The sequence below is a fragment of the Cylas formicarius genome, unplaced genomic scaffold (genome assembly GCF_029955315.1).
Source record: "Cylas formicarius isolate icCylForm1 unplaced genomic scaffold, icCylForm1.1 PGA_scaffold_6__28_contigs__length_40554024, whole genome shotgun sequence".
In the NCBI taxonomy this organism is placed as follows: Eukaryota; Metazoa; Arthropoda; class Insecta; order Coleoptera; family Brentidae; genus Cylas; species Cylas formicarius.
The window spans coordinates 27,098,973-27,126,540 of record NW_026844347.1 but is presented as its reverse complement, the minus strand read 5'-3'; the positions used below and the strand labels follow the sequence as shown (position 1 = coordinate 27,126,540).

Below are 27,568 nucleotides of genomic sequence, written 5' to 3'. Positions count from 1 at the left end.
AGGCAAAAATAATATCAAAAGGCATCAAACTTGTTTTGGAAGGGGCAGATGACGTCACGGCAGCAGCAAACGCTCGCACCAAATTAGCAAAAATGAATTGGTCGGGAATCATGTTCAAAGAGTTTAGAGGTGGCAAACCTGGCATGGCAAATTTTCAATATATTTGAATCGACAAATCCTAATGCAGTATTATCCCGTCCGTCGAAAGTATAACGTTTTGTGTGATTTGAACTTTAATAAGTAGTGATGTATTTTGAACTTGGGATTGGGATAATTGGAAGTTTCTATATTTGAATGTAATTAATCTATAATGGATCCAATAAACGTGTCCGGTACAAATAAAGGTATGTTTCTGCAAAAAAAGTTTTTTTATTAGTAGTATTTTTTTAGAAATGGATGTTGCTACAATATCTAGAAATATTTACATATCCTGTGACACTGATAATACGGACTCGGTTTCGGTTTCCAAATTGATCGAATTTATTAAGCCTTATATGACAGAAAATTTGTAAGTTTATATAAAATGTTTCATAAAATTAAATATTTGTGCAAAAAAGAAAATCGTAGTCTGTACTTACATTAAAAGCATCATGTTTGCGTATTGCGTATTAAATTCGTAGGAGTGCCCTGGAAGAGCTCCAGTTAGCGTTAGATCCGGATAAGAAGGATATTAATATTCCTAATGCTCTGTTTATGGAAGTAATGATTAAATGGAGTCAGAAAATGGCTGGTTCTTCAGATTCGGAACATGATTTTAACAGGACACCTAAGTAATTAATTTTGTTTTTATTTGGGCACAATATATGTAATAATCAATATAAAATATATAAAATATAATATAATACAAAACTAAATCGTAATGTTATATATAATTATATCATTATATAAATTGACTGGCATGTCCTACATAATAAAATTTCACACAAAATTATAAACACTTTTAATTATATTTATTTAAAATTCATAATTAACTGTGTAGGAGTTTCTGCCTAAGGTATTGGACGATTACATTGTCTATCATAAAAAGAAATTTTGAAAAATGTTTATTAATTTGTTATACAGTTTTTTAAATTTGCATTTGCAGCCACTTAATTGTATTGGAAGATAAGGACTTACCCTATACTCATTCAACACCTAGAGCAAGTTTAGGAGATAAACTTCTAAAGTGCAAAGATCTCTTAAATCTATCAAATGTGTCTGCGTATAGCTTGTCCACCAGTAAATTGGAGGATACAAATCCTGGTAAGGATAATAAGTTAATTTTTAAATTTATGTTCCTTTATTATGTTTATTATTAGAAAATTTCGTTCAACATCTAGCGTTATAGATTTATGAAGTAAAAACGCACCATAACAAGTATAAATAAATTTAGTCTAGAGGCCTTATTAATACTGATAACATAGATACTTTGATAGGCAACTAACATCAAAAATGCTATTGATGGATATATACGTATATAGTTGATTAGACATTTTGGGAAAAGATCCTGCTGAAAATTTGGTCAAAAAAGGTTTTTGTCACAATGTTGCTGCTGGTATTGAAAAGTGGTGACAACTTTGATTTTTTTAATTGAGCGACCAATATATTGTCACTTTCAGATCATTTTCGTAAAAAATAAAAACCTATATCCATGTCTAGCGGTTTTCGAGTTATTAATAATTTTCTATATTTAACCCCTGAAATAAACCGCAATTTAAATTTGTATTGCTCGCTTATTTGAACATTTAGAAAACCGAAATTTCTTTTATTTCACTTGCTTCGTTGAGTTACGCTAGTGCTAAGTCAAACTCTAACTGACTAAATAAATAAATAATATAAATAATGATTATTATCAATCTTGTATATGTATACTGTTAATCCTAATATCTAGAAACATGATGAATCATTGAAAAGGACATTTAATTGGACCCGTCCTTTAAAATAAATCAAAGGCCATTTTACCCGGATGGGAGCTTTACAATCAGAATTAATTTTCGGTTATAATTTTGGCTCTATCTTTAGCGGGCGGAAAAATTTTTTCTAACTTATTTTTCGTTTTAATAACAAAGTGGACCTCACAGTTCTCGAGGAAGAAGTTAAAAGGTTACAGCATCAGCTTTCAAAAACAGCGGATGAGTTGTCGATGACAAGACAACAAGTGGCGCTTTTAGAAGATCAAAATGAGGTGCTGCATGCGGATATCGTCAGGTTGAATAAAAAATTAACTTCGTGAGTGACTCCCATATATTTTTAGCATATACACTGTGTTGTTTTGATTGACGACAATTCAGTATTTATTTAAAGAGAACCTGATTTTTCAAATGTTTATCTTTGTTTTTTTCTTTCAACAATAGGAGAATCACAAAACTACCGCATACTTTTGTAGTCTATTTAGAAAGTAGATAACTGTAAAATAGGCGAACATTATTCAGAAGTGTTGAAAAGTACATATCCTGTACATTTATCGATCTTTTTTAATAACTTCAATCCCGTGATATTCTCACCTACTTTTAGTTACTTTTTTTTAAATATCAAATATCAAAACATCCCCAATAATGTGCTTTCATATGCGTTAAAGGGAGACTGATTTAATTTTTTTAGCGAACAACACATTTTGGAGCAGCACCAAAAGGACAAAATTTATATCGAAGGATTACGCGAGGAAATAGCATGTTCAAAGAAAGTTGCGGAAGAATATAAAAAGAAACTGATCGCTTCTGAAAAAGACACCTTCTATTTAAACGAGTTGTTAAAGAATATGGAGAAAGAAGTAGGATGACTCTTGCTTAATCCCATTGTGCGCTTGTCATAGATATTTATTTTTATGTGATTTTAGAAATGCGCTCTAGAAAATAAGAATGAGATGTTCTGTAAACAGCTGAAAGATGCATTGAAAGAAAATTTTGAAATGCATACCATAGTTGAATCAAAGGATCAGGGAATTGCCGAAATAAAACAAAAATATGATGACTTAAAGGTTCAATGTTCTAAACAAAGAGATTTTATTGATCAACTGGAAAATGCAAAGGAAGTAAGTACCATTTCTGTACCGATTTCGTACATTGCTTGAGCATGTGTTTGTTACTTTTTAATTTCAAATAGGTCGATCTATATTTCTTAGCGATTCAAATTCTACGCAACATCAGTGTTATTTAACTTTTTATCGCTGGTATTTATGATTCATTTTAAAAAATGGTGTGAAATGTTCATGGGAATATATATATGGAGATATTGTATCTAAGATTGTTGCTCAATGAAATAAGACAATGTGTGCTGATGCGTGATTTATAAAATTCCATGATCTCCCTTCTCTAAAATACACTAATATTTATTAATATAATGGTACTGCATAAGTACTCTATTCAGTACCATTATATTATTAAATATTTCTTTTTCAACAATGGGGCAGCAACTATGTAATATATACAGATAGTTTAGATATTGATGAATGTGAAATTCGTTTCGAAAATATTTCATTTCCCTTTATTTAGTTATAGTATTAACTTTATTTATTGCAATTCCAGATATTAGAGCACCAAAAGTGCACCTTAGAAAACACATTGAAGGAAAAGTCTACATTCAACTCTCTAGGTAATGCATCTCTGTCTGCAGGCAAATATCAAAAATTAATATCCAACATACAGATTCAATCGAATCAAAGTATACTGAGACAGGTATTGGTTAAACACTCGACCCCAATGAAATGTTTGGCACAAAATATAATTGGTAAAGATGAATCAAACCATGTGACAGATATTTCCTGTATTCTCCCGTCGGATGATTGCCATGTGAGTTTCGGGAAATCTCTAATTGTTTCTAATAATACCGCAGGATGTAAGGAAGGAAACGACAGTAGCGAAGAGGATGTTGCGTGGAAAGTACCAGCCGATAAATCTGAAGAATATAATGATGCACCTTGCACCACTAATGAAATTGAATCATTGGAAACTGAGCTGCAAAGGATAAAGGTGATTTTATTATCAATTAGTTTTTTTCTGTAAATCACCCTATACGACACTCCGCCCCTATTTCAACCCATATCGAATATTACAGTATACGCAAAAGTTAACAACAAATTATTAAAAAAATCCATTTCCTACAAAGTTGAAAAAATAGAAGTCATAGATAATATATGGCTGGAATATAAATAAATAATAAAATAATAATAATAAAATAAATAATTAAGAACTAGATAGTTTTCGTAAGTATATAATTTTATTTTATTTGCATTGACCATTATTCGAGGTAATTTTACTTTTAATTACTCTATCTTGTAGTGAAAAAGATTATCGTAATATGGAACTATTGTATACTGTAATTTGCATACTGTTTTTATAGGCTTTTCCAATCTCTTACCAACACAGTACTATTCTATATGAACGCGATGAGCAGATTATAGAACTAGAGGAGGAAGTAGACAAGTTAAAAAAGGAGATTGAGTATTTCAAAGAGGAAAGTGCAATTTGCGCAATGAATTTAAAGTGTCAGATTGTAAAGCCTGCAGAAATCCAGCAATCTATCATCTCGCTTGGTAATGAGGTTGATTTTTGTAAAGACAAAATCGATAAATTAAAGACCAAAATACCCATGACATGTAATAAAGAAGTTCAAGTAGATTTGTTTAGTGATGGGGACCTCAAGAAAGAATTAAGCGAAATCTCTATGGAGAAAGAACAAACTGAAAAGCGTTTTGAAGGTTTTAGAGAGGAGGCAAAGGTCAAAGAGCGCGAATTCAACGACAAAGTTTTAAATTTAGAAAATGATCTACAAAACTACCAAAATCTTGTTACGATGCTTCGTAATAATGTGTCAGAACTTCAAAACGTTAAACGAGAACTCGAACATGAAAAAAGCGAATTAGTGGTGAATTTGAGAAGGTTGGAAACTGCAAACCAGAGCATGTCAAAGGCATTAGAAGACACAACAAGTAAAATCAAATATTTGAGTGGGGAAATTGAGCGGAAGGAATTCGAAGTGAAACAGTGTAAGGAAGTTTGTGAGAAAAGATATGCAATAGAGTTTGAAGAAAGAACCAGAATATTTAAAGAGAATTTAGAAATAGAGTTGAAAAAGAAATTAGAGAAAGATAGGTCACAAAATCAGTTGCAATCAAAAATTGTGGAACTAAATAAGAAAATACAAAATTTGGAGATTAGTAAAAATACTTTGCAATCAGAATGTGAATCAAATAACCGGCTTAAGGACGATTTGCACACTATGCAGTTAGAACTTGCTGTTAAACAAAAACACAATGACCATTTAATTGAAGAGCATAAGAAATTGTCTGAATCCTATGAACAGTTGAAAATTGAGCACGCTCAGGCTGTGGCTTCTTACCATGCTGAGGTTAATATCGCGCAAGAGCTGAACGGGGAACTTTCTAAAGCAAAAAAGCTGTATGAAAAAAGTGTATGGCAGATTGAACAAAACGAGAAAGACATTCAAAAATTCGTTAACGATGTATCTTTGTTAAATGGGCAAATTGACAATCAATTCAAAGAAATAAACGGTATTAAAGTTGCTATGGAAAAGAAGAATAAAGAGTGTAATGCATTAAGAGATGAGCTGAAAAAAGTGAATGCAGTCAACAGTACGCTTGAAATTCAGTTGGAACATATGAAATTAGAAAATGAAAAGTTTAATGACATTTATATTAAATATAACAATATATTAGTTCAAATTGAAGCGCAAAAGAATGAGGAAAAAGATTTGGAGGGTGAAATCTCTGATAAGGATACGAAATTAGAAGAATTAAGAGCCGAAAGAGGTGAAATGGTCACTCGAGAAGAACTTGCCGCAGTTTCTGGAGTGAATGTAGGTAGGAGTAAATTAGTGAAAACTACTTCAAAGCAAGGCGGCAATGTCGAAAGAAAAACTTCATTCTCAAAGCAACAGGTGTTGATTGAAAAATTAAAAGAAAAACTTGAACGCCTTGAGACACAATTAGTGGAAGAAAGGGAAAGGAGTAATGAGTTGGCTAATAAGTTGAAACTAACCGCACCACCTCTCCACAATGATGTAGATGAAAAACTAGTTTTGCAAGATTTGGAAATGAAACTCTCTGACGCAGAACACAAATATGAAACGCTTTATACCGAAATTTTGGCAAAAGATTCTCAAATTGACGAAGCTAATGAAAAATACAAAAAATTATTGCAACTTGGCCAATCTGAAAACTTAAGAACGACAGAGCTAATGAAAACTGAAGAAAGAATAATGGTATCCAGTACAGAAGTGAATTTGTTTGATCCGTTCAAATTCACCAAAAGGTTAGTAGTAGTTTATATATATATATTTATATAAATTTATTAGTAAATTAACTTTTTTGTCGACATTAGTTCATAACTTTTTTCAACCTTAATTTTTAATTGTCTGACAATTGTGATTAAGTTTCCCATGGCGTATGTGGTTATTAAAAAAATCTTGTTAGGAAAAATTGTAGCTCTGAAATTAATTCAAAAATAAATAAGGATTTCAATTAATTTCAACGGGAGATTTTTTTGTTAATTATGGGTGTCATGAAAAACGCGATACGCTTCATTGATTTATTACCATATGACTTCATCCTTTTTTATTTAGTGATGGAAATTCCGTTAAGAAATTTGAAAAATCTTTAAGTTGTCCGTCTAGTCCAAATTCCCCATCTGAAGATGTTCTACACACAAAAATTGTCCAGCCAAATAGTGAACTACATTTGATTCAACTACCTACTTTTAAGTTTTCCGATTTTTCTGATCAGCTTTTAGAAGAAGTAGGTTCAAGGGAAGGAAGTCAGGGGTTAGTATTTACACAGAAATTATCAATCTTGCCAATTGCTTTGCTGCAATTTTAACGATGTTTACAGAAAGAAATTTAGTAAGAGTGAAATGGAAACGATGGTTACCACACTGGCTGTGCAGTTTCTTTCGAATTCGCGAGATTTAATGGAAAGGGTGGTTCATGAGACCAATAAATATAAATTGGAATATGTTGGTCTCATGTCACTTTGGTGGGAGATATCTAATCGTCTAAGGTGAGGAAAACATTTATTATTTTCTTAACATAATTTGAACTTTTTTATAGGGAACATCGAGGTAAACCTACAAAGGCGGTTTTTGTTTTGTTAGAAGAGCTAAAATTAAGAATGGGAGATTTATTGCAGACGACCGGGCAAGTGGGAATATTGCTCCACGAAAGTAGGATGAGAAAGTGTTGGAATTTGGCGACCAACTATATGACCACGCTGAGACAAGAAAATGAGAAATTGCAGAAGAACGGGGCCAGGTAAACTAATTTCTAACTGGCGATTTTTAATAAACGGATAAAATAATTGCATTCTATCACTTAATGAATGAAAAAGCACTCTTCTCTAATGCCTAATCTAATGTAAATCAGTTTGTTTTTTGAAGCGTATCCCTTTTTAATGCACAGTTGACGCCACTAACATAAATTAATCATAAATAAAAATTTCACAAGCAAAACTTTGACAGCCTTTTTCAATATTAAGGAATCGATAGGTTTTTGGGTTGGCTTTATGCAAAATCAAATTCTTATGCGGTCGTTAGATATTATATAGATTAGTTATAGATTACATATACTTAAAATCGTGTTGTTTATATACTTTGCTTCATTTTAGAACGCGATTTTAAGTGTTGTAATTTCATTTAGTGTCCTGAAAAATGTGTAATAAAAATGCCGAAACGCCGACCACATAAGAATTTGATTTTTTATAAACCCAGTTTAAAACCCAATTCGTTAATAGATATCAACATTTTGAAGCTTAAAAGTCCATGGCACTCAATTCAGTTGCAATTGGAAGAAAGAGTAAAAAAAATTGTCAAAAATTTTTAATGCAAATATAATTTTTTTTTTATAGTTTTGAAAATATGTCCAGGCATAATGCCTGTTCATCAGAATCAGATCAATTCAAAGAAAGGTAAAAGAAATTGTAACCTCCTCTTGGGACCTGTTAGAACTTTCATTGTCAATTTAAATTTTAGGACCAATTGCAAATCTAAGTTATTGGTAGCCATATCTATCGGAGCCCTGGCCCTTATATCCAGTTTATGTGTAGTGCTCCATCTGCATTGTAGACTGACTAGTTCCGAAATTCAGTATTGCCCCTTGGATGGAATTATAACTAGACAAGCCATAGGAATTCCGCCCATGTAAGGTCCACATTCTCGAATTACTAAATTATTCAAAATTATTTGTTGTAAATATTAAGAAAAATGTAGTCGTTTTTTGTTTTGTTGTTGATTTTATATTAGATATTTTTTATGGATTTGCTTTTTTGCCTCGTATCTGCGTTATTAGATTTTTTAAAAAACCCTTTTTGTTTTGAGTAAAGACCATGGATACTGTGGATGTTCCACTGATCTTTTCCAAAATCAGCCCTACTTCTGTTCTACCACTATACACAGATAAAAAACATTTTTCTCAGAGTTTTTATTTTGTGCTCAAATATTTCACAATAAATAAAATAGCAAACTAAGACAAACACAATAATAAAATTTTTAAACATTAAAACAAAATCTTAAGTAAAAAAAATGAAATACCGATGGATACATTGAATAGTTTATTTAAAGTATGATAAAATAAAATGCAGTAAAACTTAAGCATGGATACTCAAACGATCGCTACATATGCCAAAGTGGTTTTAGCACCCAATATAAAAACTTTACGAATATAACTTTTAATTATTATATACAAAAAGAATAGTGCGTAGCATCACATCAGCACACCTAAGCGATAAGAAGCTTAACTTAGGATTTTTTTTTTATTTCTTAGTAATTTTTCGGCGAATATAAACATAGTTAAAGTTACGCCAATATAAAAATTATGATTTTAAAATCAGCTTCCAAAAGAGAAACCCTGGACTTAAGTACCAAATGAATGTTATTGCTGAAGCTAAAAGGATGTCGATTATCAATCAAGTCCACTATGTTCTTACATAAACTAACTTTAGCCTTTTCAAATTTTACAGCCCGGTGTTCATCCACACCACTTAACCCAAACTTTTAAAAAATTAACACAGCTCTATAAACACAGTTAAGGGGTATAATATATATAGTTATAAAAAAACTAAAATAGGACTCTAACAGTTATCTAAAAAATAAATGTTAGTGCATTTATAAAGAGCTACACTTTCAGTCTGCATTATTGACACCTATCAGTGCACTTTCAACCGTTAACTTGTTATCAATTGGCGAGTTATCTTTTAAAAGTTGGCTTTCCAATTCATTCACCATATTATTGACTACAGTGATTTCTTCAGTCACAATTGTTGCAGAAACACCATTTTCTTTGGGCTTTTCTATTTTGGTGGTTTTCGTTTTGCTAACGCTTTTAACTTCGCCTGGCTTCTTACCTAACGTTGACTTGGCTGTGGTAGTTGTAGTTTTGGCGGCGGTTCGGTTTGTAGTTGTAGGCTGAAACAAAAACATCAATCAACACCAATTTAAAATAGTTACTTATTATTAATATATATAATATAAAAGGGGGTGGGGGGGGGGGCTGCTGCTGGATCAACAACAAAATTTACATACAGAATAAAAAATAATATCGTAATATTTTTTAATTTTTACCATAAGTACAATTTATTAATATAAAAAAATAATATATTATTCCTTGACATATTTTTTATTTCAGTAAATTTGTTTCGGTAAATTGTCGTTTTTTAAAATATTGCAAAAATCTTCACAAGAATTTGTCATTTTTCTCATGTCCGCACTTGATTTACTGTAGAAAAAACGCGTTCTGTCAGTCAGTCAGATGGTGCATATTCCACAATTTTTATTATATTATTGTATGGAACATAGTTTATTTCCAAATGATGAAATATTCCTAACCATTTGTTTCCTACTGTTATTTTTTCTGATGCCCAATATTTAAGCTTTTAGTATTCAATATATTTTTTACTAATGACACTTTATTAAAAAGATCATTTTCAGAAATATTACTATTTGTGAATTTTTGAGAATAATAAAATGATTTTTAATGTATCTCAACGACAGTGATCAATATCATTACATTATACCGTCCAGTCGTTAAGTTAACTTCATTTGCTACTTCGATGCCGACATTTTGTCACCTTCTGATATTTAATTTCCTCAGTTTCATAAAAATTTTCAAGCATTTCAACGCGCACATTGTACATATAGAACTAAGAATATATTTTAAGAACAATATTTTTCTAATCTACTGGAAACAACTCAGCAGCTGTTTGAATAGCGTTATGTATTATATGCGATGAACACACAACACCAATAATATTTTGATTCAGATCTTTCCTCGCTTTTCCTCCGTAATTTCTATTCCTGTTGTCTGCAGAATATGAAATAATTTTTTGTTTTAAATTTATTTTAGTTCTTAAACTGCATATCGGGAAAACACATTACGTGCAATTGCTTCGGTCTTTGTTCTCGCACAGGTAATTTTTTTATTAAACAGCTTTCTGAAAACTTGTGATGTACAATCCATAAATCTAAAGGAATGATTGTGATTAACAGCACGAAAATACGTAAGTCCTTCTGCTAACGCTAAATTCATTTCTTTATATCCGCAAGAAGTTTTTCAAAAAAATCCAGCATTTTGGAAGATGATGCAGAATTATTTTATGTTTCATGCAGCCGTGCAAAATACTAAATTCGCCATTACGTGTTTTTTAATAAAAGGAAATTCACCTCTTAAATCATCGTTGAATTTACATTACTCATTCCTTAATTATTTTGATAAAAATCTAAATTAAAGCAAACTATAAATTATTATATACACAAAAACACGCAAATAAATTCAAATTTTGAATTAATTTGTTATTCTGTGTTTTTTAGTGAACTATAATATTTATTATATGTCAATGAGAATTAATAAAAATACTAAAACACATACAGTACAAATATTCGTTGCACATCGGCAAAATTTCGCCGAATTAATTTGCATTAAACATAATTTACAGTTGTAACGAAATTAGTTTGATTGACTTAAAATATTTGGAAAATTTTATTAGTATATTTCTTTCTAAAATTTCTTTTAAGGTTTAGGTCGGTGATATACTTTTTGACATCGATATAAAACATGAAGACTACGAATATTTTAAGCCAAGTTTAAGAAAATTTAAGTATTTATGAAATATATAAATATATTACTTAACTTAATTATCTATTGTAAATAGCAGATTTGTAATATTTATTTGTTTAATTAGTTTGCTAGCACGCAGTACAAACACGAAGTGTATTATCTGAGAGACAAATAGAATGTAACTGGGTAGCAGCAACAGCAATGTTGGTCATCGTAGCCCCTAGGATTCTTAGAACACAACACAATGATTTTCGTAAACACAAAATTTAACTTAATTTTAAAAGTCGGGACTTTTGAAAAACCTCGCGGGACAAATTGTGAAAAATAGGGAGTGTCCCGCCAAAAGCGGGATGTCTGGTCACCTTACTTATTATTGACATACCAGGCCTGATGTTGCCAAATTATCATTCACTTAAACACGTTGTTCAACTGACGTTTCTACATAGGGGCAAGAAAATACTTATTATTACCTTAATTTCTGTCTTCTTTACGGTAGTGCTGGTCGTCCTGCTGGATGCACTTTGCGTGCTGGTTTTCGTTGTGGTTGTTCGTGAGGCCGTAAGTTTATTCGCGCTTTCTTTGTGTTGTTTTTCCACATCGGCACTTTTCGTTATTGTTTTTGTCAGAGGCACCCTGGGTTTTGGGGCGGCACTCGTTAGAGTTCTCGGTTTCGCCAAGGGAACGGTCGTAGAGGGTTTTGGAGAGACACTAAGTGTTTTCGGCGCAGCGGATGACAGCTACATGAAAATAAATATATTACAATATTAACAAATCGTTTTTTTTTTTTTAGTGTTTGGCACGCAATGCATTCCAATGATTTGTATTTGTTATACCGATATAGCTTGTTTTTTAATACGAGAGAGTAATAAAATGTAAATTGGCAATGACAGGGATCATTAAACAGGGTGGACAACTTAAAGGTTATATCGTAAAGTTCAGATCAATTGCAATGATAGTTTCTGATACACACACACTACACACCTCGAGTCGTACCTAAATTAGAGCCACACTAATTTGCACACAATAGAAAGACAACTTTTAGTGAATGAAAGTAATGTGACAGTACAGGTAGAACAACAAACAATAATTATACAGGATTATAGTTATAGAGATGGACAGATAATTGACATATTAGTTATGCTAAGAATTTATGTTGAATTAAGATTACAAAATTTTATGAGGTTAAAGTAACGTTCGGACTAGTCAAAAAATGTTTTAACTAACATCTTGAAATGTTTTTTATATTAAATTGTTATGCTTTATGATGTTCAATTTACTTATAACCCTCTTCAAGGAATATCCGAATAGGCTACTTAGTGATTTGGGGAATCCCAATATAAATAAATATATATAAATAAATAAATATAAATTTCATCTTATTTTTAAAATTATTTCGGTCAATTGTCCACTTTTTAATTGATTAGCCAATAAATGTTTTAAATAACATTTTGCAATTGTATAGTGTTGTCCATCATTATTTAATAATATTTATTTTATTTTATTTATTTATTTTTTAATTCTATATTAATTATGCATTTGTGATGTCCAATTTGCCCATAATCCTCTTCAAGAAATATCCGAATACAATACTTAACGATTCGGGGAATTGCAATAATAAAATTAAATCCATTTGGTTCCCAGAACGACGCGACGGCGACGTAACGCGCAATATAATATATAAAAATAAATAAATATAAATTTCGTGATATTTTTAAAATTATTTCATTCAATTAACACAAAAAAAATTTGGCCGGTCAATTACACAACGTTAGGTTAAAGTCATAGTAATATGGCGGAAGGCGAAGCATATAATTTGTTTTGAAGGGATTTTGTTGGCAACAATTTTTGTAAGTAAGCTAATGAAGGGGTCATTTTTTTTTCAACAAATTCAGAAACAGTAACCATTTTTAAGAATGAACTTTGCCAATAACTACCGCAAAGTAAATATAATTTCAAGTTTTACAGTCCCACAATGATTTATAACTTTCTCGCATTAAGGAACAGAGCCGAGTAATAAAAATTCAACATTTTCATCGACAACAATGTCATTTTAATTATTTTAAACATCAAGTAACGGTAATATTTTAATTATTTTTCAGATGCTAATGACATTTTTAATACAATTACAAAGAACTATTGAATCAAATTCATTATTGAAGAATGCTAAGATACACCCATTTAACAAAGATTTTTTTTATAACATAAATTAAAATTAAGGAAAAAAAAAAAAGGCAAGGCAGTTACCTTAGTGGGTGCACCGATTGAAGGCTTGCTGGTAGCGGTTGCATTTTTTGAGGTTGCTGTGGCTGGTTTAGGTTTGGCCGTAGCTGTGGTAGTCCCCAGACGAAGTGTGCTTGTCTTTGACAGAGGAGGAACAGTCTTGGGCGCGGTGACCGGTCTTGATGTCTTGACCAGACTAGGTTTCCCGCTTGATGGGGATGCCTTGGGCATTGCTTTAGTTGCTGCTGGTTCTCCAACTGGCTTTCTAGCAATAGCCGTTGTTCGTGCAGTGGCTGCTTTTGATTCTCCATTAGTTAATTTGGAATCGGATGTTCTTGATGTCAATTTCGCAGTTGTCGTTGAAGAGATTGTCTTTGGTTTGGGTGATGTTTTAGGTTGTGTTGTTTTCGCAACGGGTGGCTTAACAGATCTACAACAAAAAATCGATGTCATACAAAACTGCTAGACAGTCACAAACCGGTACACAAAAATTGTTGATTGTTTACAAAACAAAAAAAAATCATTTTGATTCACTTTGATGTATGAAAATTCATACAACACATATTGAAGAAATTGTTTACCCAGTCTTTGGGGGCACTCTTGGCGAAATTGTTGGTTTTGTTGGTGCTACTTTTGGAGACAGTGGATATTTTTGTGAAGTTTTAGAGGGTCCAACTTTACCAAGAGCTGGCTTCTTTGCTAATGTAGTTGATTTTTTCTCTTCGTTTTTAATCTCTTCTTGGATTGCCACCGTCGCAACCACTTCCTCTGCTTTTTCTAGTTCTTCTGGTTCTTGGCTTAAAGTCTCTAATATCTGCCAAAACAAAAAATACATAACATGTTCAAAATGGTTCAATGAATGACAACTTAATAAAAAAAAACTCGCCAGAGGTTTACCAAAACTTAATAAAAAAAACTCACCAGAGGTTTATCAGAAACTTGTTTGTTGTCCTCTTCTGAAGGTGTCAATACTGTTTGTTCTGCAAACTCCGGAATAATATTTTCAGTCTTAATTGCAATTTGCTCGCTCAAAGCTGCTTCCCCATTTGAAGAAAGGATATCATCAACTGGTTTCAAGGAATCCGACGTCACTGGTAAAATCGCTATATCCTGCTGCACATCCCCTATATTTGATAAATTCTGAAAATTGTTTTAGTTAGGCTTTTCTCAAATTTAAATTTTCGGGACGCTAAGTCAGTGTATAATTAGATGTTACAAAAGGGAGTAGAAAAACAAATTCGTGAAATTTTTAATAAAACATATTATAGAGAAGAGAAAAAAGTGAATATAGGAAAAACTTGTTTTGTTCAGCGTTAAAGTAGAGGAATGTCTTCAGGTACCAGGAACGAGGAACTAAAGAAAATTAACACAAAAATTACCTCAATAGCGGAAGGGTAACTTGAATGCACTTGAGCTTGCGTTTGTTTCTCTTCAAGATAGTCAACAGTAGTGGATGCATCTTTGGTAATAAATTCAGCTGGTGAAATATCATATATTGTATATTCAGCAAGCTCAACTTTACCACTATCAATCAATAAATCATCGGGCGATTTCATTTCATATGCCTCTACACTTGGGAAATGAGAAGCTTGTAAGTCGCAAGTCAATATGGGAGATTCGATAGGGATTGGCTCCAAATCTTCTGGAGGTTTAGATGACACTTCAGTGTCAAACATGTCCTCGGATCTATATTCACGGGGTTCCTCAACAGCGTCCGGTGTAACAGTTCTCACCGCGTCATCATCCAGTAATTTTTCTTTTGGTAGTTTATAGCAAGGAGAAAGTGATTCATTTTGGTCAGGAGTCTTTGAGGAATGGATTTCTGGTAAATCGGAAACAGGAGATTGGGTTTCCGGCAATTTTAATTGTGTAACATCAGGCAATGGCGAATTTGAAGAAGGCAACTCGCAAAGAGGTGAATCAGCTTTGGAGATTTCAGGAAGAAGAGGTGAATCTGCTTTAGATGATTCACTTAAAGCAGATTTTGACTCAGAGAAATCAAGTGGGCTCCGCGATTCTGTTCTTGGTTCAAGCAAGTCTCCCACTAGGTTTTCTGTAGCTTCTAGTAAAGGAGATACAAAAGGTGGTTCTAAAAGATTTTGAACATCAACCTCTGAATGAACAGGATGCGGTGATTTTGAAATTCCGCTTGCATCTATTGCAACTTCGGTTTTATTGCAAATAAAATCACCTAGCAGATTTTCTTCAGTAGGTTGAGGAGTTTTTGACAAATGAGATTCTTGCTCCAAATCTGGAATTTCTTGTTCCAACGGCGATGCCAACTCTTTCTCGTCATCTTTGGAAAGTCTATCGAAACCACTAGACCGAATAGCATCATCATTATTGAGAGGTTTGCCTAAAGGATAGTGTTCCGGCAAATCTGATATTGTTTCATCCAGAGCTTCCTCTTTTTCATCATCAAAATTATCTGGCAAAACTTGGACCTTATTTAAATCGAACGGATTACTGTCTCCCCGTTCCTCCGAGAAAGACATTGACATTGGATCGTTATTTTCTTTATTAAATGTTTCACTAAACGATGTATCTAAAGTGGCAACAGATTCGTCACCATACACAGCCTTAGTTGATAGGGCAGCTTCAGATTGGTCCAAAAGTTTTGGGGTAAATGGAGCAGCGTTTGGCCCAAAATGGAACTCTTCAGAGGCAGCGAGTACTTTTGTCGGCGTACTGCCGGGATAAAATTCTGGTATTTCATCGATGCTTTTGCCATTCAGCAAGTTTTCCATGTTATCATTTGGGGTAGTGTTAAGGTCCTACAAAAAACGAAAATTTATATTACAGCGTGTCAGGTAACAATAACGTAAATGTCAAATTATGTATTTTTTAAACAATGAATATGTCAGACTAACCAATGAAGGATGATGAACTGAAAAAAATTCACACATTCTAATCAATTTCTAATTAATTCTCTAAATAACGATTAATAGCCCTGGCCTCGAGAATAATTACAATTCTTTATCACAGTGTTTGGGAGATTTATTTATAACAAAATGTGTTTTAATTTGCATATTTTTTAAGTTTTCTGGGACTCTACAACTAGCAGAAACAGGTTGTGTTATTAAGTTCTATATTTGTTCTTTTATATCTTTTACAAATATTATTTAGAGATGTATGTATGTATAATAATGTTAAGTTCAGTTCGTGTCCGTTAGCCTAACACAAATAACAGTTTCGAAATTCTATTATGAAGCACTTGAGATGGGTTAAAATTACTTTGACAATTGTAGTACATGAAGCGGGTTATTTTTAAACGGGTTTTAAAAATTTTGATGTTAAATTTTTGCAAAAAACGTTTGGATATTAATTGGGATTAGAAAAGAGAAGAAGCTGTTAAGATAGGGCGTGAGATAGTTAATAATAGACCTAAAATTACTGGTGAACAGGGTCAACAACGAAAGCATTAAAATGGAGCTTACAATAAATACTGTAAAAATTAAATTCATGATTTTCTCGAAAAACTGCCAATCAAGGTCAGCTGATGATACAAGGAAAACTCGTAGAGTGCGTGGAAAAATATTGTTAGAAACCAGGGTAGGACCAGTTAAAATTATTTATTCATTGCTGGATATTTTTCGATATTTGCTACCAAAGTCGCTTCCGGTCAAAGAGAGTGCCAGCCCACGAAGTGTACTTGAGGATAAGGGTTCCCAGATGTTTATGTTTATCTTATGGCGCCAATTGGGTTAACTTGCCGCTTTCGTTGTTATATTCGTTGAATGAATTAAACGTTATTGGACTGCATACGTGCCTACGTCGATAGTGAACTATCTACTTGTGTTTTGGTGGGGAAAACCCCTTTGTGCTTGTGAAGAAACGAAGAGAACGATCTTTTAAACAAAAACAATTGACGATGGCATCCAATGATAGTGATGGTTCAACTAGCGCAATTTTATTGGATTTGGTAAAAGCATTGTAGTCTGAAAAATGTAGTGATTAGATAGATTGATTCCCGCAAATGGTAAGTCATGTTGATCATGTTAAAAAGAAAACTGGATTATCTGATGTACAAATTTTGATAAAAATTGCTCGCTATCTTTTAAATGATTCAGAAAGATGGTTCAAACTATGGGATGCAAGCTTGATTATCATAACCGATTATTAAGGTTCTCGAATAGAACGCAGACAACAGAATTCCAGAATAAACTTAAGGAAGTGCTGGACCACTTCGGCGGTATAATTAGAAGTGAAAACAAAGTAGGTGCAGTTAACAATGTCACTTTAAAGATCCAATTGCAAAAAAATGTTGTGATTAATCGTGCTCCATATCGATTTTGAGTCAGTGAAACAGAGGTTGTGCGTGGAATAACTGATAATAAAACAGCTGACCAAACAACACATGTCATCACGGTGGGACGAAGAACAGGAGATTGCACGGCGGTGTGTCATCGAGCATCTGATATCGAGACCGTTGCTAGCAATTTACAATCAAGAGTTGCCGATAGAATTGCACACAGATGCAAGCAGTTTGGGTTATGGAGGAATTCTTATTCAGAAACTTGAAGGTCAGCCCACAGTGGTTTCCTACTTTAATAAAAAGAACTACAAAGTTGGAAACTTTAGCAATAGTCCAGCTGTCAAACTTTGTTGTATTGTAATTCTATCAAGGCAACAATGGTCAAAAAGGATTTATTGCCCCGAATCGCAAGAGCGGTATGAAATAAAGAGATGCGACGTCAGACTGATATTCTCCCTGCTTGGGTTAACTTCGTTCGTTTCGTTGAATAAAAGTAAATCTTACAAACTTCAGACTTAGATCAAGATCAAGAAATAATTGAAGTTGCTAGGAAGTCTTTCGTAAGATTTAAAACACTATTCAGCGACAAAAATCTATTCCTTAAACTAAGATTATTTGAGGCCTATGTGCCTGAAATGTGCCTGCATCGCAAAAAAGTGTTAAGAATAGGATAAAATTAAGAAAAACAGCTTATCTTGGCCATATTGTAAGAAATAATTAATACAGGCTAAATACGAATTACTACAGACTACCATGCAGAGACGAGTGGATGGAACAAAACCAATAGGAAGAAAGAAGAAATCCTGGCTAAGAAACATCAGAGACTAGTACACAGATGAGTGTACGAGAGCTTCACGTTGCAAGAGACAAAGACGCATTTAGAAAAGTGGTAGCCAACCTCCATTAGGGGAAGGCACTAGAAAAAGAAAATAATTAAAAAGTAGTTGTTACCAATGCTTAGTTTAGAAAACGCACTGTGTAAGTGAAACTTACACTATCGCTCTCATCGTGACCATTGTCCAAAGCAGCGACATCGCTTGGTCTCGATTTCACCTCCTTGTCAAAATCGTTTTCGCTAGGGACATTTATATCCATATTGAGCGGCCTCTTTGGCGACGATTGGGCTATTACTTCGTCGTTGATTAGCGCCCTACAAGCCGGAGACGGTATGCTCCTCGTAGGTGAAACCGGAACAAATTCGGCAGCATTTGGGTTCAACTGCGACATCGCGTCCTCTTCTGAACACTCAACAACCTATAATCATAATGGACGTTACGAGTATCAATTACTAACCTGTTTAATATTTAGTTTTTAGTGTATATGTGATGTTATATTTCCGAAAAACAGAAAATTACACTCAGAAAGCAAACTAGAGTAGAGCTCCGCTAATCCGAACTCCACTAATCTGGACAAAATTTAAATATTACTTATTTACATTATGTATTCTATAATCCGGATTTCTTATTGTCTAGATCATGTGTTCTTCGATAATTTCATATAACTTTTATGGTGTTGTCTAGGTGAATCCCCTAATTATTAAAAAGCCGCAAAAGGCAATTCTTATGGGGGCACATGCAGGCAAGTCCGCGTGCAAGTGTGTCCAGATAAGTCCGCTAGCAAGTGCGAAACGAATTACGGCCACGCAATATTCAGGTAAACGTCGAGGTTCGTTAGTTGGTAGGACCTGTTGCTGTGCGAAAAATGAAGTTGGCTTTCGCACTTACTCTAAAAATCAGACACAATCTGATTCGCTTCGAGCCGCGCTTGGAACTGAACGCGTTGTGAGTTTTGACACATACACATTCGTACTTACTCGCGTGTCTCGACCTGTACAGGCAAGTCTTAACACTTGCCTGCACGTGTATAGGCCGCTTTAGAGGTTAAAAAGCATCATGGCCCCGAAGAGAGCACACGAAAATGCCGGTGGGTGTTCTTGCTAGGAAATGTTTACATTTTTCGTGTTAATAAATGCTACAACAATGTGTATTTGGTGAATTTTTATAGCTTTTAAAAGATTAAAATAATCCGGATGTTTCACTAATTCGGATTGCCCTCGGTTTTTATTAATCCGGATTACCGAAGCTCTACAGTATATAGGTATAGGACTTGAATAGAAATTGGAACAATATGGGATCCCGACACACCACGCAGCGGTTACAAGAAATGAATTTGATCACTCAACCTGAAAGCATTGCCTAAGACAACCATACAACGTGAATGGAGTGGGAACGCAACTATTGCCCATCTTGACTTGACATCTTTTTGCATTGGTGGCAACACAAATTCACTAAGTACAAACGGTACAGATCAAAAGTATTAAGAAAAAGCGTAAGTGAAAGTGTAACACGGAAAGTAAAACGACCCTCTACGGTGCATAATTTGTTAGAAGACAACGAGAACAAGCTGTAGTTTCAACTCAGATATAATCATATATTACGATGTTTAATGAATATTTTCAGAAAAATAAACACCAATAATAAAAACTGGAAAAACATGTACAATAAAAACAGTTTGGTCTGGAAAATTTGTTCCCAACCTAACCAACGTTTGAATTGATCTTGACAGTTTAAATTCGACCCTCAATGATTACCGTTTCGGGTTGTGAGGGATTGCCCTTTTTTGCTTCGTCTCCCTTGAAGTAGTTCCACTCGTCTTCAGAATCACTATCCGCTTGGTTTTCTTCTAAGTCGGTAGGACCATGAACTGAAACCAAATTATACATCATTACGAACAAGGATTAAGAGTTGAACACGACATTTTTAATAATCGTTTTTCTGCAATACAGAGAATTAAAAATAAAAGCAAAAATAAGCGAATTTAGAAGCCACACCTTGGGGTAATGTTTATTCTATCGCTACTGTACCTCAGACGTCGCCGCGATTCGTATCTTATCGACTGGTGAGAAAACATGTTGGGGTCGGTCAGGAGCAAATTCGATAGGATAGAGATAGACAGATATTTGTAAATATAATATGAAAAATTTAACACTAATTACCGCAAATTTTGAAAGTATTTTAATATGGAGCGTTTTTGAATAGCTTTGCGCATTTGTTGCAATTCGATTTTCAACATTTCAAAGTCGCAAATTTCTATCGTTTTCATTTTTTCGGCAACTAGTTAAAAATGAGTTTTACATCGACTGAGAATATAATAATCATCTGTAATTGAGAAGTTAATTCAGACACAAAATAAATTGTAGGGAGATGTAAACACTTATTTTAAAGTTCACTAACGAACGCGACGTCGCGAAAACGAACAATAATTTCAGAACCCATGTCGGTGAGCGACATAGTAGGCGTGCGATGCACCAGGCAACATGGCCTACCCTCGGATAATCGGCAACGTGGACCTGACGAAATTTCTCAGCTGTTCTGAGGGAAAATCGGGACCAAGGCGGGCGCGTTGCGCGGCGAACAGGTGGGTTATTACCGTGTAGAAGAGCCCGAGCACCCTCGTTGTGTAGACCAAGCAACACAAAGCGGCATTTTTATGCACTCGCAAAGGCCGCAAACGAAATGCTCGTTTTAAAAGAGACATTTTATAAGACCGTTTGATAAGGGGCGGTCAATTTTTCGACAATGGAAAAAAGAAAAACAAAGTTTATTCGGTAAATACATTTCTGTTAACAAGGGGTTTAAATTAAGTTTAAAGTTTTATATTAAAGAACGATCAGTCCGTATGACTTCGTTTTTGAACAACTGCGTGTTAAAATTTGATTTTTTTCTAAGGAACCTTTATTTTTTGACAAACAAAAATTATTTAAAAAAAAAATCCGGGAACTTTCAAGCAAACCTGAAAATAATTTGATCTTTTTTGTGCGTGAGTTGCGAAGAGTAAAACTGTTTTTGGAACATATGCTGGGATTCGCTGCACACAATTTTGTTCATCACACCAAATTATACCAGAAAAAAGCCACCGTTTGACGTAAGTCATGATAGAATATTTATTTACTGTTTTGTGACGTTACTCATGAAACATTGCCGTTCAGCGGCTTGAAAAACATTCTTACTTATTTCGTTCGAAATTACGTACTACAAACAGTAAAAGTAACCGCTTTTTGCAGGTTCTTAGACATTTTTACATTTACAGATATGGTTTTGCATATCGCATCAATTCAGCGAGTAAAATTCGTAGTATGTTATTTGTATCGGCGCTTATTTTTACAGAATTTTATCCTTGGAATAATGTAGGCAGAATGGAATTAAAACCCAAAGTGCTCCAATAAAAAAAAAAACAATTTAAATACGCCCCCGCCGAAGTATAATGCAAACACTCGGTGTATCTATGATCGGGATTATCTTTTTTGGAAAGTTAAATGTGGAATATTAAAATACATAAATAACTATTAACCCAGGAATTGTCTTCGAACCCATACTTTTTAAAGAAAAATTGAAATTAATGCTGTTGCGTAACAGTGTGGTATATTTTCCTAACAACTACTGACGAAAAATGTTTCACTCGTATAATCAATCATCCGTAGCATGAGCCCTAAGATTTTCACATTCGTTCGCACAAGTAATTCTGAGATTTGACACCCAAACAAGTATCGAACCTCCACATTAATTATTCAAAACTTTCTAAAGCCGCTAACTTCTTCATGTCATCTAAATAAAAATAATACTAGTTGAATATGCCAACCACATATAACATGTACCCGAAAGGCAACAACATCCGCCATTTGAATACCAATTAAGGAACCTATGCTAAAAGTGTTACAAAATTGGGAGAGTGGAATACCGATACTCCTCGATGAGTAACACCAATACCTAAACAATATACATATAAATATGCGGGTTGCCTTGTCTCAGAGTCGTTTTCATTGGACTAACCCACATAGGTACCATGAAAAAATGTTGAGAAGGGCCTTTTAACATGCGCATGCGTGGTCATTTCGAATCTCGATTGCAACAGAGAAGTCCTGTCATTCCAAATCAACTAATAAGACCTCTCGGTGTTCAACAACCAACATGGCTGACACTTCCTCAATTCGATAGTTTTCAGTTTGCCCAGATTCCATTAAATGTTTGGGGAAAACGAGTTAAGCGTGTGGAAATCGCTCCTTTGATAGAAAATGAAGCATCAGCGCATCACGTTTTACCTCCTTACGTTACCTAATAGTATAATAATAATATGGACTAACCAAAAGTAATCCCATCTCATACCAATTTTATCAAAAATCAGAAAGGGTGAGATGGGTGTAATTTTTTAACCGCAAATATTTCTTACTGTCATTTGTATGTAGGCACACAGTCGCCGTCATTTACATCTTAGGCCTGCCTACTAAGGCACGAGAAAAAAAAATAGTGGAGGAAGCGGTTAAATATTTATAGGAGCCGGTCTTGGGTATATAAATTTAAGCGGGAATTTTTCTTAAAGTTCAATTTATTGTCTTTTTCGCTCAGTGCGAGACCGCGTCAATAACTATGCCCACTTTAGAATGGCCTACACGAATAATTGTGCATAGCGGATTAGATACTACCTACAACCAATAACGCGTCTAAGTTTTATATTGGTAATAAATAGTAAAATATGGCGGAAAAACTAAAATTTTCGTTTCAATAATAATAATCCTCCATCTCAAATATCCTATATCGTTTTTCAAAACGACCATGCTTTTCACCAACAACAAAAATATACGCTTAGAAACTGTAAAACTTGAAATCAAGGTCAGAAATTGGAGTCTACGGAAGAAATTAAAAATTCATGTGAATAAAGACTGGGGCTTATTCGTTTCAATCTATAACTGACCCCACTGAGAGAAGATGGAAGACAAAAAGTCAAATACTGCTTCCGACGCGGTAAAAAATCTACCATTAGCGAAATGGGTATTGAACCTTTAAAACAAAACATGGCAGTTGTAAGCCCCAACATTTTACCTAGACGTAAATCTTGGGTAACTTAACCCGGAAACCTTTCTATTCGTTTCCACTAGTTTCTTGCACTTTTTTACCTGCATGAAACGAGAGAACGCGCAGTCTGGTCTGGGATATTCCTTTTATCAAGCGAACATTTGCTTGGTGGTTTCATGAAGGTCATGAGTGAATAATAAACAAACAAAATGTAACCACAATAATTAAACACCTCGACGCAAGCATTTCATATTAAGGTGATAACGATTTCATATTCATAAGGGTTTAGTTTAGATAAAATGCACTAGCTATAGGTATTAACGGAGCGAATAATACATGCACATATCACGCGATACTGAATATATTTAAAAATAGATTTTCTCACAGCGTGATTAAGATAGAGATAGTGAGAACTTTCGAAACATCAATAACTGAGAGGCGTAATTTTCAGCTTTCTCGATTCGCACTGTCCGAAACGATAACAGGGCTTCCTCGGCACGACCGATCCATCTTACGACTTTTTTAATTTAAACACAAAATAGAGTAACCTCGACGATTCATTGGCGTTGTCTTATTTATGATCTATTAATAACCAACATGACCGGAGAATAAAAATGTCAAGAATACCAGAAAATATTATGTTACCTCACAACACACACACGATGCGGTAAAATATATCACAGAACACAGGTTAGACTAAAAAAACGGTTAGTAATTTAGGCACTTTTTACAACAAACTTAACACTGAACGGCTCGAAGCCGGTCCACGACTAAACCGATCGGGCTGGGCAACGGAACGCGCATGTGTCGCACTCCGCGGGTTTCAGGTCTGGCAGACCTACTATGTTGATAAACAGTTTACGGAAGTTGTGCGTGTATTTCCAAAATAGTTTCCACTGCAAGTGATTACGAATTTTACGCTTAAATCAATCTAACGAATAATGTAAACTTTTATTTAGATACAGTCACTGAAAACTCGCTGGCACTAAATCCAGACGACATTGACGATACCATGTCAATCATACACTGGGTGTCCCAGTAAGGCCAACGTAATATGGTATTAGGTAAACTGACGGTCCTAGACATTAAAAAAAATATTAAGAGTAAATGGTTACCACAGCCGTAATTTTGTAATCTTAAATTTTAAAATTAAAATTTGTAATGCAAATACAAATGATTTTTGTTCTCCTAATTGCTCCATCTCTGCAAGGAGAGTTTGGGATGGAATATTTTCTTAAACAAATGCCCATATCCTCAAAAAGGCTAAACACATTATAATAAACTTCAAACAAGGGTCCAAAAACGCTGTGAAAACTACATCTCAACATTATCCTGACCTAAAATATGGTTAAAAGAAAACGCGAAAAAAAAATTGTTGAATTTTGCGAAAACTTTTCACTTAAAGGGTTACAATTTACCAAATAAAACGCTGACTTATTATTTACGATACCAAATGATATTTAAAATTAAAATAAAATTTTGTTTGTATCTTTTATTTTTTTACAATGTTCGCCAGCCAGTACTACGATTTAACAATATCGTGGCCTGTTTTTAATTAATTAATTATTATCCATAAGTTCTTCATTAATAATTAGGTTCAGTCAACTAACCAAAACTAATAAATTGTTGGATACTAACCAATTTTATTAATTATTGAATTATTTAAATAGAAAGATGTGTGGTCAGCTAAAAAAAAACGAAACTTGTTTTCATGGCAATTGGAAATGAATTATTAATTCTTTTCTTTCTTTCATTATTTAAGCAATATGATATGACAAAGTTATTACGAAGAAATAATGCCAAGTTTGGCGCAAGTCTAGCCTTTGGCTACTTTACTGAACCAAACAAACAAACATAGTTTAACAATACTATGTTAATCCTATAAAAAATTTATCTAGAGAAATTATTGAAATTATACCCGTAGAAATAAGTAAAAGAAAAAACAAATTATATACATTATAGTATTTATTTTATAATATTTTGATATGTAGGTACAATTATTAACATTGCGGACAGTGTTAGAAATATTATACGATTTGGAATTAGGATTATTTATTACATTAAACAAAAATGCGGTCACTCATTTTGAGCCATTTTATATCATTGTATAAGTGCGATACATGATCAAATTTCCTCAGACCATAGACAAATCTAATACATGCATTCTGTACTATCTGAACGGGTTTTTTACTTTCCTGATAAAAACAAAAACCATAGACAAAGTCATATGAATTGAAATTAGATAGGAAGGGAATCACACAAACCTCTTTTCAGTTGTTTACTTAAAATATGTTTATTATTATACAAAAGTTTAATGTAGGCAAAAGATTTTTGAAATATTTTTTTAGGTGTTCTTTGAATCTAAGTTTGCTGCCTAATATAACTCGCGGATTCTTGGCACAATCTTTAAAATTTAATTTTGAGTTGCTGATCCCTATGTTTAATATGTTCATTAGGAAGTTAACATTCTTATAATTCCTAAACACCATAACACATTATTTACTTAGATTAAGTTTTAAGTTGCGGTCTTAATGGAAGTTTCAAATTGTTTATAATTGTCAGGGCCTAAGATTGATCCCTGAGGGACACCGGATAGAATTTCAACCTCCGACAAAAAAATGTTTGAAATCTATAAGTTAAATATGATTTCAGGTAGGTTTGACTATCTAATGACGTCAATAAAGTCATATTCTTGCGTTTATTTTTTCAATTTTTTTTTTGAGATTATGTCAAAAAAGGCTTCCTGGATAACAATTACTCGCCCTGGTTATCAATTCAGGAAATAATGTCCATATTTTTTTGCATATTTACTTAATAATTCTTTCTTCAAATCATAGGCAAATTTCCACCAGATAAGTATCTAAATAATTCCTTTGGAACATTCACATTTGTTAATTCGCGCAAAGAGAAATATACAAAAATCTACAGGATTGAGTTATCCGTTTATAAGCGTGTTCAAATTTTCAAGAGCGACAACCGAAGTAAAAATATTCGTTAATCGGATCACGCACAACACCACTACAGTTACATTTAATATGAGCTACCGCTATTTTACTTATGCACAAGAATGTACTTATACGTCGTCGTAATAATAGAGACGTTATGAACGTTAGTAACACACGGGAGGACATTTAAAATAAATTAAAATTTGGGTTTTTTGGAAAAACAACGATTAATTTTCAATTCAATTCAACTCGAAAACAATTTATTCCGCAAGAGAGGGGAGATTGAATTGGTATAAAAATTATCATTTTAGAGATGGCTATGATGGCTAATCTATAAATCAAACGCACTGATTTATATTGCCATGACCGGTAAAAAGCAAACTTGTCAACCTAAATGCGATACTGCGTCTTGTAACATTTAGACAAGACGTCTTCATTTCCATCGCATTCAGACGATGCCATTTTTAGACGCAAGACAATAAATGTTAGAGCTAAGTACTATTAATGGTGATGGCTTCATCTGAGTACTTAATGCCGATATGGCAGATGGTGGTATTTACGTCGTATGGCAACCCAAGGCGGAAAAACATACTAACTATAAAATTTTTGCGGTTTGGCACTTGGCAATGATAGGTTTGCACCAAACCGTTACCATAAAGCGTCAAGCAAAATTTCTCATTTAATTCTAACTTGGTTTGGCTTTGAACTTTAATTAATTGATTAATTTTAAGTCTTAAATACGCATGCTGGATAAGTACACATAATCCACAACCAGATAAAGTAGAAAAACGCATTTAGGTGAAATTATGGCGAAAGTGGATATTATGCATGCTCTCAATTCGGCCTCTTATTATAGGTACAGAGAATATGGCTCATATTATAGTAGCCATCACAGTACCATTACTTGAGGCGATCCACATGGTATAACATTTGGTTGACTGTGAAATCCGAGTATTGCGAGAATGTATAAGTTTTGGCAGTTGAGAATGCAGAAATCAGTGGATAAAATCAAAAGGAATGATTTACATAAAACAAATACAGTGTGAATAAAAGTTGAAGGCGATAATAATCACTTTACTATTACACAATTTATTGTCTGTGTAAATCTGGTCAGTTGAATTTCGTTATACTTGCTAACAAAGTAACGAATGCCTCATGCCACAAATACATCTATATATGTACAATACTCGCACAACGCAAAAAACATCATATATGTATTTGTATAATTGTCTTGCAAGAACATGAAAAGTGTAATTAATTTA

The 27,568-nt window shown here is 33.5% G+C and overlaps 2 protein-coding genes across 5 annotated transcripts in view; one reads left to right on the top strand and one right to left on the bottom strand.

The window, feature by feature from the left end:
- The first annotated feature begins 202 nt into the window (after nucleotides 1–202).
- On the top strand, nucleotides 203–10,385 carry LOC132703496 (myosin-6-like). Of its 4 annotated transcripts, XM_060672799.1 has the most exons (16): nucleotides 209–344; nucleotides 391–508; nucleotides 621–770; nucleotides 1,085–1,242; nucleotides 2,049–2,208; nucleotides 2,581–2,749; nucleotides 2,816–3,010; nucleotides 3,504–3,570; nucleotides 3,811–3,947; nucleotides 4,318–6,248; nucleotides 6,559–6,756; nucleotides 6,824–6,991; nucleotides 7,042–7,242; nucleotides 7,835–7,894; nucleotides 7,959–8,126; nucleotides 10,327–10,385. In XM_060672799.1, the coding sequence occupies exons 1-16, from the start codon at nucleotides 311–313 to the stop codon at nucleotides 10,331–10,333; spliced, it is 3,921 nt and encodes a 1,306-aa protein (XP_060528782.1). In that variant the 5' UTR covers nucleotides 209–310; the 3' UTR covers nucleotides 10,334–10,385. The 4 variants fall into 4 exon arrangements, with proteins under 4 accessions (XP_060528780.1, XP_060528778.1, XP_060528782.1 ...); XM_060672797.1 differs by having other exon boundaries at nucleotides 203–332; nucleotides 3,504–3,947; XM_060672795.1 differs by having other exon boundaries at nucleotides 207–344; nucleotides 3,504–3,947.
- LOC132703495 (nascent polypeptide-associated complex subunit alpha, muscle-specific form-like) overlaps nucleotides 8,380–27,568 on the bottom strand; it is a 122,286-nt gene continuing 103,097 nt past the window's right edge. Inside the window, exons 10-17 of the mRNA XM_060672794.1 lie at nucleotides 20,103–20,215; nucleotides 18,506–18,766; nucleotides 14,637–16,031; nucleotides 14,179–14,397; nucleotides 13,839–14,071; nucleotides 13,282–13,687; nucleotides 11,508–11,774; nucleotides 8,380–9,389 (exon numbers count right to left, since the gene is read on the bottom strand). Of these exons, the coding sequence (XP_060528777.1) occupies nucleotides 9,108–9,389; nucleotides 11,508–11,774; nucleotides 13,282–13,687; nucleotides 13,839–14,071; nucleotides 14,179–14,397; nucleotides 14,637–16,031; nucleotides 18,506–18,766; nucleotides 20,103–20,215 (3,176 nt within the window). The 3' untranslated portion in view covers nucleotides 8,380–9,107. The remainder of the gene's footprint in view (nucleotides 9,390–11,507; nucleotides 11,775–13,281; nucleotides 13,688–13,838; nucleotides 14,072–14,178; nucleotides 14,398–14,636; nucleotides 16,032–18,505; nucleotides 18,767–20,102; nucleotides 20,216–27,568) is intronic.